General features: G+C 40.4%; 2 protein-coding genes across 4 annotated transcripts; one reads left to right on the top strand and one right to left on the bottom strand.

Annotated features, from left to right (window-relative positions):
* The first annotated feature begins 4 nt into the window (after positions 1 to 4).
* Positions 5 to 11,845, top strand: LOC105682921 (receptor-type tyrosine-protein phosphatase eta). 3 transcript variants are annotated; one of them, XM_048655547.1, is made up of 25 exons: positions 5 to 379; positions 454 to 763; positions 3,784 to 4,270; positions 4,349 to 4,633; positions 4,753 to 5,034; positions 5,175 to 5,477; positions 5,560 to 5,835; positions 5,913 to 6,179; positions 6,272 to 6,595; positions 6,685 to 7,002; positions 7,092 to 7,430; positions 7,510 to 7,800; positions 7,878 to 8,081; positions 8,296 to 8,401; positions 8,745 to 8,971; positions 9,040 to 9,116; positions 9,175 to 9,309; positions 9,372 to 9,494; positions 9,642 to 9,790; positions 9,879 to 10,014; positions 10,093 to 10,159; positions 10,233 to 10,331; positions 10,843 to 10,947; positions 11,022 to 11,084; positions 11,208 to 11,845. In XM_048655547.1, exons 2-25 carry the CDS (start codon positions 638 to 640, stop codon positions 11,396 to 11,398), a joined length of 4,980 nt encoding a protein of 1,659 aa, XP_048511504.1. In that variant the 5' UTR covers positions 5 to 379; positions 454 to 637; the 3' UTR covers positions 11,399 to 11,845. The 3 variants fall into 3 exon arrangements, with proteins under 3 accessions (XP_048511504.1, XP_012250585.2, XP_048511505.1); XM_048655548.1 differs by lacking the exons at positions 5 to 379; positions 454 to 763 and adding exons at positions 1,423 to 1,583; positions 1,659 to 2,514; XM_012395162.4 differs by lacking the exons at positions 5 to 379; positions 454 to 763 and adding an exon at positions 822 to 1,323.
* Positions 11,773 to 12,773, bottom strand: LOC105682923 (thioredoxin-like protein 4A). Its single transcript, XM_012395168.3, has 3 exons — positions 12,634 to 12,773; positions 12,439 to 12,575; positions 11,773 to 12,346 (listed from the first exon to the last, which is right to left on the bottom strand). The coding sequence occupies exons 1-3, from the start codon at positions 12,709 to 12,711 to the stop codon at positions 12,133 to 12,135; spliced, it is 429 nt and encodes a 142-aa protein (XP_012250591.1). The 5' UTR covers positions 12,712 to 12,773; the 3' UTR covers positions 11,773 to 12,132.
* Positions 12,774 to 13,102: the final 329 nt, after the last annotated feature.

Below are 13,102 nucleotides of genomic sequence, written 5' to 3'. Positions count from 1 at the left end.
TTCAATCAGCAGATTCGAATTTCTGAGCTCAAAATCGATCAGAGGGCACGAAAAAATAAGTTATCGAGTTCTTGCATGTCCCTTGCGTCAAATTAATAGTAGGTTTTTGGTTATTTGTGCTTCTTTGGACCGGAAAATAGATATTTTTCGAATCACTCAAGGCGGACTAATTTCTGAAGAAACGTCTGCTCCCAGTTTGATTCTTCTATTGCGGTGAAAATATGGAAATCTGCCCACTGAACATAGACCATCAATCGCCGTCAAATGACACTACGCCGATTGCAGGTAATCATTACGAAATCCGATTCAAGATATCATCATTGATTAACATCAATGATTCAACGGTAACCTTCATCGGAATTCGGAGTCAAGTGTGCAGGTACGTATCTCTTCCAAAATAGGAGTCATATTTCTATATCCTCGAGTATAACAGCTGATCCCTGATCCTGTTAGAAATCTTCGATCATCTGAGAAGGTCGGGGGTCACCAACGCGTTTTTATGGAGAGAGAAGAGGCAAGCAGTGTCCTGGTACGAGACACGTAATATACGAAGAGGGCTCAGTTGAGATGATCCCGTCGTTTGTCGGGGCCGCTCGCGGGACCCTACAGACTGCAGTAAAGATGGGAAAGCCAGAAAATGATCCTCCGTTCTCACCATACAGCCATGCTATTTTGGATGTTAAGGCTTTGTGGGAGGTTTCTCGGTCGTCATCATATCCTGCTTCGTCAAAACACATGGCTGCAGCGGGCATCGCATGCGGCAGTAAGTAAGCAGTCGATGTTCCGGCTTGGAACAGTCAACATTATTCCATAAATTATCGTACCACCTTACGACAAAGATCGGTCGTACGCATGCAGTACATGTGTATACAAATATTATCTGTGACGTTCACACATAGGAACCTGCGCAGCTGAGGTTTCATTTTAATCTTTTCTCTTTCGCGGGGATCACCGGACCGCGATATCGGGATCTTTCTTCCGATTCGCTCGTATTATTTGGCGTAATCGATACATGTGATTTCTCAAATTCCGAGTCGATCAAAAATCTCAACGATGATAATTATTGCCACATAACTTCATAGTGCGTCGACGATCCCTTCGCGTCCTCGTGTTGCAGCCTCCTGCCATGCACGATGTAAACGATGGATAAACCTGATTACGAATAATCTACCGGCTTCCGATGATTGGACCGCGGATGACGTTATAAATTATCTATTTACGTATAACGACACGACGATTGCTGACCATAAAATAGCGAGGATGGCTCTGATGAGAGATTAAATTTTCACCGTTCGCGTGTAACGCCGCGAGCAAGGATTCAGGGTAAGCCTTTGAAACAAATTATACGATAATCAAAACCTTTACCTATTATAATCGGGCCACGAATACAATACTAAATTCATTCAAACTACGAGCGTGCAGTCGGATTACAGAGCATCCGGAAATTCGACCGTCAAATACAGCGCATTGATAGGAGATTTCACTGCGTCTGTTCGACGATGACATTGCCTTTCACAACTTGTCGACAGAAGATGAAAAGAAATTGAATTTCATAAATTAGACACTGTTCCGTCGATGTACAGGTAATTGTATACATGTAAGTTGTTTGACCAACATTCGAATAATGAATAACACATGGGCTCGCATCTCATTTATAGATACAATACATACTGTCTACGTATGTGCATTCGGCATATTTGAACGCGAAATTTACGAAAATTTGACCGTTGATTCAACGGCAATATGCCAGGAACCGAGTCGATGAGTCAATACAACGTAGCAGAGATATGCTCACTTCCTGAAGTGTAAGCTACATAATATAGCGAAATGATGAGTGGGCCCCGATTATCGCCCTAATTGTATAGGATCGCGACGATAGTGCAAGCTGCAATTACGGTTGCCACGTGCGGTAAAACAGCTATTAGGTAAACCGTGATTCATCGAATGGACAAGTAGATCGATCTACAACAATTATGAAAAAGAAGCACAATGAATAAATCCAGAAAGATAAAACGTACAAATGTCTGCAGCGAACCAGCTATCTGCACTGATTCGTCCCAGACCGCGAACCGGATGACAGAAAACACGTAGCTGGACTCTCCTTATCAGCGATAACTACGGCCCAGAGGCGGAAAATTGTCAGTAACGGTTTGACAGCGACTTTATAAGGATGGTTCTATTCTGATATAACGAAACGTGATATCGTTGTACCGTAACGTTGACCGGAGTATAGTTATTGAGAAAAATTAATCGTTCCTTACTCCTTAAACGAGTAATAATACGATAGACGTATACAATTTGTACACTGTGCAGGTATATTTGGGTTTTGGCACTCCCTGTAAAATACCTGTACGATCGAATATCAAGCGTAATCGAGTTCACAATTTGCATTTCCACAAATACAAATACCTCTCAAGGAACCTGGTGAATTTTCAATCCATCGGACCAACGGATTTCAATAATTTGAGACTGAATTACAATGCGGCTGCAGCTTATAATGCCTTGGCAACGATGGTATACCATATACATATACTTATGTATATTTATACGTAATACATACGTGTATACTTATACATAGAGTGAACGGTGGCCGGTGAATATCAGTGAAAAATAAACATCGGCGATGATTTTTCAATTAGTTTGTTCAATCGCTACAAGCTCCACGTGTACTCCGTCGTTGAAAAAAAATGACAAGTTGAGGTAAATCGAGGTTGAGTTGAGACACGTTCGATCCCAGATTTGAGAGCTTGAATGAAGTTCATCGCGTTCACGTTTACTTTGCCACTGATTCGAATGTTAAAATCTGCGCGATCTGAAATAGGTACATCGATCCTTTTCTTTCCTCTTTTTCTTTTTTTGCTTCGATCGATGTTCAAAGAATCTGGTATAAGTATACCGTAATACACACAGAGTTGTACACAGATATCGGAGTAGGGTGCACGATGAATGGAGTGCAGAAGAAAATTATACCGCGTAAAAAAGCATTCATCCGCTTATTCGATGATAAGAAAATTGTGCTTTTTTATACAAATTAATTATAACCGCAAGCTGCTGGACAAAAGAATGAATGCAGATCACGTTGGTTGTAATATCTGATTAAATATGGTATCGCTGATAACATTTCCTCCGATGCTCTATTAAGTGTAATAATTATAACTACGCCAACTCGACGTTGTTGAGAGTAGGTATTTGGAACATAATATCATATACGGATATGGGCTAACAAATACCTATACATAGTTATATGTATACAGTTGATGATGCGGCTAATTGTTCTTCGCGTAGACCGCGTTGCATAGGTATCTATCTTATACGTGCATAGTTTATCTCGCCATATGTACTATTTGACGATGCTTCGTCCGTATCTATTGTAATACGAAGGTAATTACGAGATGACCGGTCGGTAACCGGTACCGCGAGCGTACACCCATGCACTATTTCGTATCTGAAGTAAAGATTAGATTATAATAGAGCTCCCCAAAATATTCGCTAATCTTGGATTTCACATGAAGCACACACGCACACGTCCGTACACTCACCGTTTGTATTCGCATGTACATGGATTAGTTATGTAAAGTTACGATTAAAGTTACCAATGTAGTGCAGCTGCAAGTCACGTGCATTGATTTTTGGAATCGGTCTGCACCGATTAATTGATTGATCGATCGTTTAATCTGGATCGTTGCGAATGCAGATTAGTTATTGGGTACATTTGTACCCAGATGTATTGTCAGTTATTTACCTGCACAGGTTTTAACTTTGGTTCTTTGGTTCTATTCATAGACTAAGATGACGATCGGGAAAAAAATCCTGCTACTCATTGGGACTCTTCAAGTGTTACGTGCCTTTGGAAACGAAGAGCGGCCCGGAGGAACCAAATTGACCGGTAGACTCGAGGATGTCCGGTCACAATCTACCTATCCCCTGGAATACGAAACAATTTTATCGCGGGATTATCTGGCTGTAATCGCAACAAATCCGACCACTGTACCTTCCGAAACCGTCGAGTCAAATGGAGCGGTAAGCTCGACCGAAAGTTCCATCGATAATTATTCAGGGTCAACCGAATCTGCGGAATACGGTAATACAATTCCGTTGAGCACACACTCGATTGTGACGGACGCGACTACGGTATACCCCGTTGTCGAAACCCCAGCCGTGTATTCGACCACTGAGGAAGTTACCGAAGAAAATGAAGCAAAAAGTTTTTACAATATCCACGATACGGTCGGGCGAATAAGCGAACCTGACCAGCAAGATGCGTGCGAAGGTAAATATTTCGGTGCACAGATTCGTCATGTTTTTTCAACGGTCGTAACATCAACATTCGTTTGCACAATTATTTCAGGTAGGCCAGATAGCGTTTACAATCTGAGTGCGAATGTCTTTGCGGAAAGCATTCTCCTTACTTGGGAGCATCTGACATCGAGCGATGGATGCGTAAAACTGTATAACATAACATGGTATTCGGAGAGCAAGGATTTTGAATTTCGTTACATAAATTCTACGGAATCGGAGTATAACGTATCGAATCTAACGCCGTGTACGACATTCAACATCGGTGTGGTAGCCATTGGAATAAATGGCTACAACAGCGAGGAACGAGGTGTTACCGTCACCACTGGAGAACTGCGTAAGATTGTGATAATAATGGCATTTGGAAATTATACGAGGCTAACGAAAGAACCCGAGAAATTGAAGAAATAATTCAATTTCCTTATTAACATTGATTTTGATCCCTGACTGTTGCAGCGATACCGCCGATTGACAATTTGACGGTGCAAAGCTTTGAGTATGGATTAAACGTCTCGTGGGACCCGCCGGAAACGGTGTACTGCCTGGCTTCTTATCGTGTCAGCGTACAAGCGGTGGATGAGGCATTCGAAACATCGGTAGATGTTTCACGTCGAGTTACAATGCACGCGTTCGATAACTTGCGAGCTTGCACGAATTATACTGTAAAGGTAGTTCCGATCAGTTCGGAGGATACCGATGGTACCGTTGCCACTGCCAATGGCGAAACATCGATTAGCGGTGAGTTGAAAATTTTACACCAATTCCAAATTGTAACACGAATAGAATAATAGGATGGTCAAATATAAGAGTCAAGTAATTCGTCCACCGAAAGGACGCTATAAATCTTCATTCGGCTGTTCAAACTCATTTCGTTGTAGCGATACCACAAGTTAATAACTTGAATGTGCTGAGCATCGACTGTGCGCCGAGCATCAATTGTGAACTGATCGTCACCTGGGAACCACCGGACGAAACGGAATGTCTGGATTCTTATCTCGTTACGGCAGGAACAGTGGACGACACGTCTCTTTTAGTTTCCCGAACTGTCTCAGACGAAACAAAATCGTATAAATTTACCGACTTAATGGCCTGCACGACGTACGTGATACAAGTAACTCCGATTGGTAGGGACGACAACCACGGAATTGTTGCTACCGTCAACGGTACAACGAAGGATAGCGGTGAGTTTACCTTTCCCAATGCGAATTTATCGTAAACGGCGATTGGTAACTATTACCTGTAATGGAATTTGAATTTCATCAGGAGTCTTGGGAGCGGTGACCGATCTCGTGGCGCAAGAAATAACGTCATCTTCGGTTCGAGTTACCTGGTCAGCGCCAACCTTGAACCTGGCTTGTGTTAAAAATTACTATGTTACCGTTTGTAGTGATATAACTTGTGACAAAAACTTCGTAGAGAGCTTGTACTATAATGCAACTGGGCTGAATCCGTGTGTGACCTATACTCTGAGTGTGACCGCACTTGGGGTTGTAGGCATATCCGACGTCAGAACTACGAGCGCTGAAACATCAGACCTCAGTAGGTACCATTCTTTTTGTGCAATTGGTGTAATATTTTTTTTAAGAGTCACAAACGTTTCGATATTTCTTTTCCAGCACCCGGTGCACCGACTATTGTCTCGGTGAGACCTGGCCAATATTCGTTGCATATATCCTGGCAAGCGCCATCGGTCGGTCGCACATGCATACAAAGTTATCGTGTGGTAACATGGCAAACCGGAGCAACTAGAACTACAAAGAATACCAACATCACAATTTCTAATTTAAATGCCTGTGCGTATTACGAAATTGGAATCACACCGATCAGTATCACCAATCGCGAGGGTCAGTTTGGAGTAGCTAAGGGTACTATCGAAGAGAGTGGTAAGTAAAACTATTCAGAAGTGTATACGATATGAAGGAGTGATGCCAAGTTCAGATTACAAATATGTAGTATCGCGTCGAACATATTTCAGTGGAAATCCCGCCGACCCCAAATGTGGAACCCTCGGTAACCGTGAACTCCATTACGCTCAGCTGGCGTATCACCAGGCAAATGAATGCCTGTAGATTGAAAACTATTCTGACTACTTGCGATTTCGTATCAACCCATGGACATGGCTTTGAAATGGTCAGTGGGAGATCTGAAGTCGATATTCCCAGCTCCGGAAATTCTATAGTTAATGTAACCGTTGGTGGTCTCAGTCCGTTTACATCGTACAACTGTCAGGGATTTACCGAGAATTATGCCGGGTACAGCCGGGCATCGGATAACGTATCCGCAAGAACATCGGAAGATGGTATGTTCTTACTATACACGAGTCGAATGGCAGCCTGCATTTAATACGAATTCCCGATTACCTTCGCCGATGTCATGCTTTCCTCACAGTTCCATCAAGGCCTACACCCTTTGTCTCGGATGTACAAAGCTCTACGTTTCTTATCAACTGGACGGAGCCGCGGTATCTGGCAGGATATTTGATCGAATACGAGCTCTACGTGTTGTGGCAACGGCAATTTCCAATGCCCGGTTTGTGTGAATACACAAACTCTTCCGTGACGATTTCTAATATCTCAGGGTCGGATCTCCGCTACTTTTATTCGGGCGCGGAAGCTTATTCTAAATACACCGTAAGAATCAGGGCGAGAACCAATGCTGGTTGGGGCGATTACGGCTACTACACCAATTTTCAAACCGATCCAGATGGTAAATAAAAATTGAGTCTCTTTACGCGTTTATCCTTACAAACGATTCATACGTGGCCCGTTCGATTAATTTCAATCAACTTTTCACAGTACCTGGTGTCGTTAACAATGTTTCGTACATAAATACAACGAATGCCAATGACTCGAATGTCTTGGATACTCTCCTTTCGTGGGAGCTACCGTGCAAATTGAATGGAAAAATAGAAAACTTTGTCGTAAGCGTAAATGGAACAAGAAATGGCTTTGAAAATCACGTCTTCAATGAAATATACAATGTTAGCGCTGACGTTAACAATGACGAAAGATTCACGCTGAACTTGGGAGAGTTGAGAGCGGAATATAATTACACGTTCGAGATTGCGGCTAAAGTTGAAGGAATCTCGGCGTACGGGCCTTCGAGTAGTTGCAACGTAATTTATCCAGCTGGCAGTAAGTGTCCCGTTTTATTCTATTGAATTGAACGAGTCAGATTTTTAAAAAATTGATAACGAAATCACTTGTATACCAGTTCCAGTTGCACCGGCGGACTGGTACATGGCAAAAATAAAAATTGACCCGCATAAAGCTGAAAGAAGTTCATCCACAGCATTAGTTGTATTGCCTCTATTCGAAGACACAAACGGTGAAATACAGTTCTACGCGGTAACTATATCGGAAATGGGTTACAATAGCCCGGCAGAAAGTAGATTTGATACAACGGGCGGAAACTGGCCGAGTATGATCTCCTGGCAGGAAGCAATGTCTCGCAGTCCTATTGTTACGTATCAAGCGACTGCGATTCGGTGGCACCCTAACGCAAGTAAGATGATGAGATATAGAAAAAATCTATTCGGCAATTTAAGAAATTAATAACGTCGATCCGACTTTATAATTTAGCCAATCATATTTATGATTACGGAACTTTGAAAGCTGTAAGAATTATGCTGGGCGAAGATATTACGTGTCCGCGATCGTCAACGTCAAATTCTGAGACGGTATACTGCAATGGGCCGCTTCGACCAGATACGTGGTACCAAGTCAGAATGCGTGCATTTACGAATGGAGGATACCGCGATTCATTGGCCATTGTCGCCAAGACAGGTATGAAAGAAAGCCAGTTTGCTTGGAACTGCAGGTATTTTGAGTTGAAGCCTCGCTGTTACCACCTTCACTTCGAGAAATTTTGAATCGCAACAAAGCAGACGAACGAAGCATCTAAAGCTGTGCTAAAAAAAATATCTATAATGGAATTTGTAAAAAGCTCAATTTAGCATTTATGATATGTATTATCGCGCGTTTTACAATATGCCCGCAGAAGCTGAATTCAACTTGGGCGTGACTATTGGGGTGGTGTTTGGAATATTATTTCTTGGAGTAATAACCACAATGATGTTACTCGTTCGTAGGGGTGTTATACAAGCGTAAGTAAGCTTTGTTTACTCATATGCGAACCATTTTATTCAGCCTGTAATTGGTAATCAATTAGATTACATGGATTACTTGTCGATTAATTCTCCGAATCAGCGAGGATACGCTTTTTGCGTAGAGTTAGTAACTCGTTTTGCTACCCTACAGGAGTCATCCAACTGTTGATTCTCCCCCCAAACTAAACTATGGCAGCAGAAATTAGTTGGCTGACAAATTTTTTTTTCTTACTCCTCCTACTCTTCGGTATCGATAAAATTGATGTGATTTTCCGAGAGTACAAAAAAAAAGCAAATATCAGAGTAATGTATGTATAAGTGTGTATGTTGTAATTTTTAGGATAGTTAGAAACTTTCTGCATCCTAGCGTGCCAAGCTCGCCTGTGCCTGACCCGTTTACAAGAAAGAAATTTGAACTTCACTGCCAGGAGTTGATATCAAATCCTGGAAAATTAAACAATGAATTCCAGCTACTCCACACTTTGAGCGTCGATTTGCAAATGTCAACGAATGCTGCTAGTTTGCAAGCTAATAAAAAAAAAAATCGTTACATGGATATTTTACCATGTGAGTATGTAACGTGTAATAAGCAGCTCTAAGGCATAATAATGGTTTTTCACAACTATATCTTTCAGATGATATTTCAAGAGTCAAACTTGATATTCTGGATAACGATCCTAATACAGACTACATAAACGCATCGTTTATAAATGTACGTATTTGTAGGTGTATCTTCTATTATGAACATATAAAATAACATGATATTTCAGGGTTACAGCGGGGCTGTGGAATACATTGCTTGTCAGGGTCCCAAAGAGGAAACAACATCTGATTTCTGGAGAATGGTCTTTCAGTATAATATCAAAATTATAGTCATGGTTACCCAGTTGGTTGAGAAAGGCAAAGTAAGTTTGATATCCGTAGAATTATCTTCCATGTCAGTAGCAATTAATTTTCTCTGCCATAGGAAAAATGTTACCAATATTATCCCAACACAAGAGAAAGCTTTGAATACGAAGATATGACTATAAGATGCAGCACGCAACTTGACTTTGAATCCTACAGACAACGCATTATTACCTTGCAAAAGGTTCGTAGATTACACTTGATATTGATTCAACATCTGTATATCTTGCGAGTCTCTTACAGCCGATTGCGAGACATGAAGCGATTGTTCTTGAGACATAAATAATGTAGCGAAAAAATACTTGAAAGCTAATTTTGGGTAATTATACAGGGCACCGTCAGAAGGACCATAATGCATTTGCATTTCAAAGATTGGTCGGATCATGGTGTTCCCGACGACGTGCATTCTATGATCCATTTTTGTCAAAAAGTAAGGAAACAAATAGACGGCAACAGAGGTATTGCCGTTGTACACTGCAGGTATGCGCCCGAGCATTTTGCGATGCGATCATCCCTGTTCAAGATATAACGATTATTTTTGAAAACGTTGTGAATTGTTTTTACTCAGCGCTGGAGTGGGTAGAACTGGAACACTCATAGCTATAGATATTCTACTTCAGCAAATAAGGGATAACAAAAAACTTGACGTATTTGGAACAGTATACAGATTGCGACAGCACCGCGTTAATATGGTCCAAACAGAGGTGGAAGATATAAGTTTAACTGAATCTAATTTTGTTTCTAGTTTTCATATCAAATGATGTGACATGAACTTCTTACAGAGCCAATATGCTTACATATACAACTGCACAAAGCAAGCGTTGAGTAATCCTTACGCTTTTAAAAACTGTAAGTGATGGATAAGATCGTATACCTGTATCTGTATTATCAATTCATGCTTCACATTAATATAATTTTACAGTCAAATCGGCATCCGTCGATCCGATATATGAGAACCAGATAAGGAAAGAAAAGGAAATTACAGACTCAAATACGAATCTTGTCAACAGTGCCGAAACTTGTATGTAAATGTTAGATTTCTACACACCTATAACCATCGATATAACAGAATAATTCGTATTTTTTAATCAACGAGACGACTATAGTCTATTAAAAAAAAATCTCCAAAATGAAAATGAGCGTCAATTAGAAGCTACCGAGAGATACCACGGTTGACATCCATTTTTATATTTGGCTTCCTCAACAACTCGCTTGAAATATATTGCATTTGTGTTTTAACGACTCAGTCTCACCTCATTTGGTGTTGGATAACCCCGGTTCAGCAACTCGTGCATGATCCAAAGTATCGGCTGAATCAAATTAACATAGCTTCATTCCGAGCACAGCAACTTTGCAAGGTAGTTGAGCAACAAAATTGTTGCAATTAATGTCACAAATCGTTGGAACAGCAATTCAAACTGAAGGGATAGTCAGAAAGTAACTTTACTATACATTGCTTCTTTGGTGGTACTTTGATAATTCTACTTTCATGATCAAATGAACACTACTCTACATGTATTTTGGTGTTTCAGTGAAAAAAGTCAGCCCTTCTTCGTCCATTGATTCTATGGAACAAATTTTTGAGATTAGGCCACAGAGACCAATCCTCGAAACAAGACTGAGCTCTACCAGCAATGGTAATTACTGTCGATTCTCATGATAAGTAATTTTTCTGAGACAACATGTATTTTTAACTTCTCCGCTTACTCAGGTTTGAGGTATACTAAATCAACCGGTGCAATCGATAGATCGGTTTCACCAGGTGTGCAGATGGGTACGTATTTTCATTATGGAACTTTGTTCGATGTGGTTTCAATTTTTTCACCAAGCATTTGTAAGATTTTGAAATCATAAGCGACGTAACAAATTCCATATGAAGAGCTAGTATCATTTACAGTGAGGTATGGGAGCCATGAATACCCCATATTTGAACCAGCACCGGATTCACCAGGCAGCCGTGGCAGTATGGAACGGAACAGTTTGTTGGATTTAACACGACCGACATTTGAGATTGGAGCACCCTATCCATCATCAATTAATCAAGATGATAACATAGGATATTTATATCGTGCGAGACCTAAGTACTAATTGAAGGCTGATAATATGAATGGCTGATAATACTACCTATTGCGGATAGAATCCATTGAACTCTGGCAACACAGCGATGTGAAATATGAAATAATGTATAAATTGCCTGTCAATCTTCGCTTTATTATTTTTTTTTTTTTTTGAAACAAGTCGCGAAAATGCTATGAGACAAAACGACTAATTCATGTTGAACATCTTCATCCTGAACCGCCTGTTAAAATTGATTAGAGTCATGCCTCTGATTATGTTTGTATGTAATCATATCGTTGGTTGGTGAATTTACCAACGATACGCTAACAGCCGCTGTGAAGCAATTGCTGGTACGATAGAATTAAGATTTAGATTTGTAGATATCTCATTAAGTTTAAATTAAATGTTAGAGAAAAATTGTATTGTAACAGTATTGTATACTTATAGTATGACAATGATATACATTCTTTAGTAATATTTCATGTTCTCAAAAGACACACACAAATTTGTGATACAGATTTCTTTTTACTTGTCAATGTGCATGGGTAGAAAGATACAGCGATAGTGCAAAGGTGTACGACTGATTCGACCAAGTTTGCAAAAACTTCAATTGGGTGTGTGTATGAAACATATTATTTTTCTATGTTATTCAAATTACTTGAATGCGTCCTCTGTTTACCTCTCATTCACTCATGTGCACTGATCATGTTTTAATGTAAAACAATATCATATAAACATATCGAGTCAACAACCTCATAGCAAACTCAATAGCGATACTTAGTTGAGTAATCTTTCGGCGACACCACCAAACCCCGACCTTTTCTTGCCCCACGATAAACAGTTTCAATGATATCGATCATTTCCTGTTTATCTTCTAGAGTCCAATTTATTTTATTGTTATTCCCCGTACCCAAGTCAATCATTATGTGTTTATTTCTGAAGAAGAACATCACTGTACAAGGGTCATACAATTCGTACCTGCAATGGATGAAAGTTTTGTAGATTCCTAGAGTTGTTACGTGTAGAATACGAAGAGTTATTGATACGGTCTACATGAACTCTGTACTTACATCTTGTTAAAATCTGGCACTTCTGTGATATCAACTAGATAGATAACAGCGAAATTCTTCACTTTTTCAGCAATGTTGTACAACACTTCATCCATTTTCATACACATTGGATCCCAATCATGCCCGAATCTAATTACCTGTAATAACATCATTAAAATTGTCTAGTCAAAAGGTTATGCTAGAGTGTAAACTTACGACAACTCTATCTTCTTCCGACAAAATCGCTTGATCCACTTGCCACCCATTATGCAGATGACCTAGCATATATGACATTTTAACGAGACAATATTTAAACAGTCAGATGTAAATTAGGAAGCTTTCCTGGAATCAATGGATAAGCACGGGTGCAGAAACGTCAAGCGACCGTTGACGTTTATCACATCAGCGACAATCCACGGCGAAGACCCTTGTCAATCCTTGATCAACGATTCAGGTAGTACTGAATTCAGGTCTAATCGTTGCCCCGCTCTGACTATTTACCTCGCGTTGCCTGTTTTACATTCAGGTTTACCAAGTGAAGCAGAATCGCAACTATCGAAGTACAAAATACCACGTCACTTCACTGATGAGGCCAGTTGAGCGTTGACTGAAGATTGGAGTTGAGGTAGTTGAGGCTGCCGCATCGCAATATTAGCCACTGACCAGAGCCACGACAGACCCTGAG

The sequence above is a fragment of the Athalia rosae genome, chromosome 5 (genome assembly GCF_917208135.1).
Source record: "Athalia rosae chromosome 5, iyAthRosa1.1, whole genome shotgun sequence".
Classification (NCBI taxonomy): Eukaryota; Metazoa; Arthropoda; class Insecta; order Hymenoptera; family Athaliidae; genus Athalia; species Athalia rosae.
This window is presented reverse-complemented; position numbering and strand designations above follow the sequence as displayed.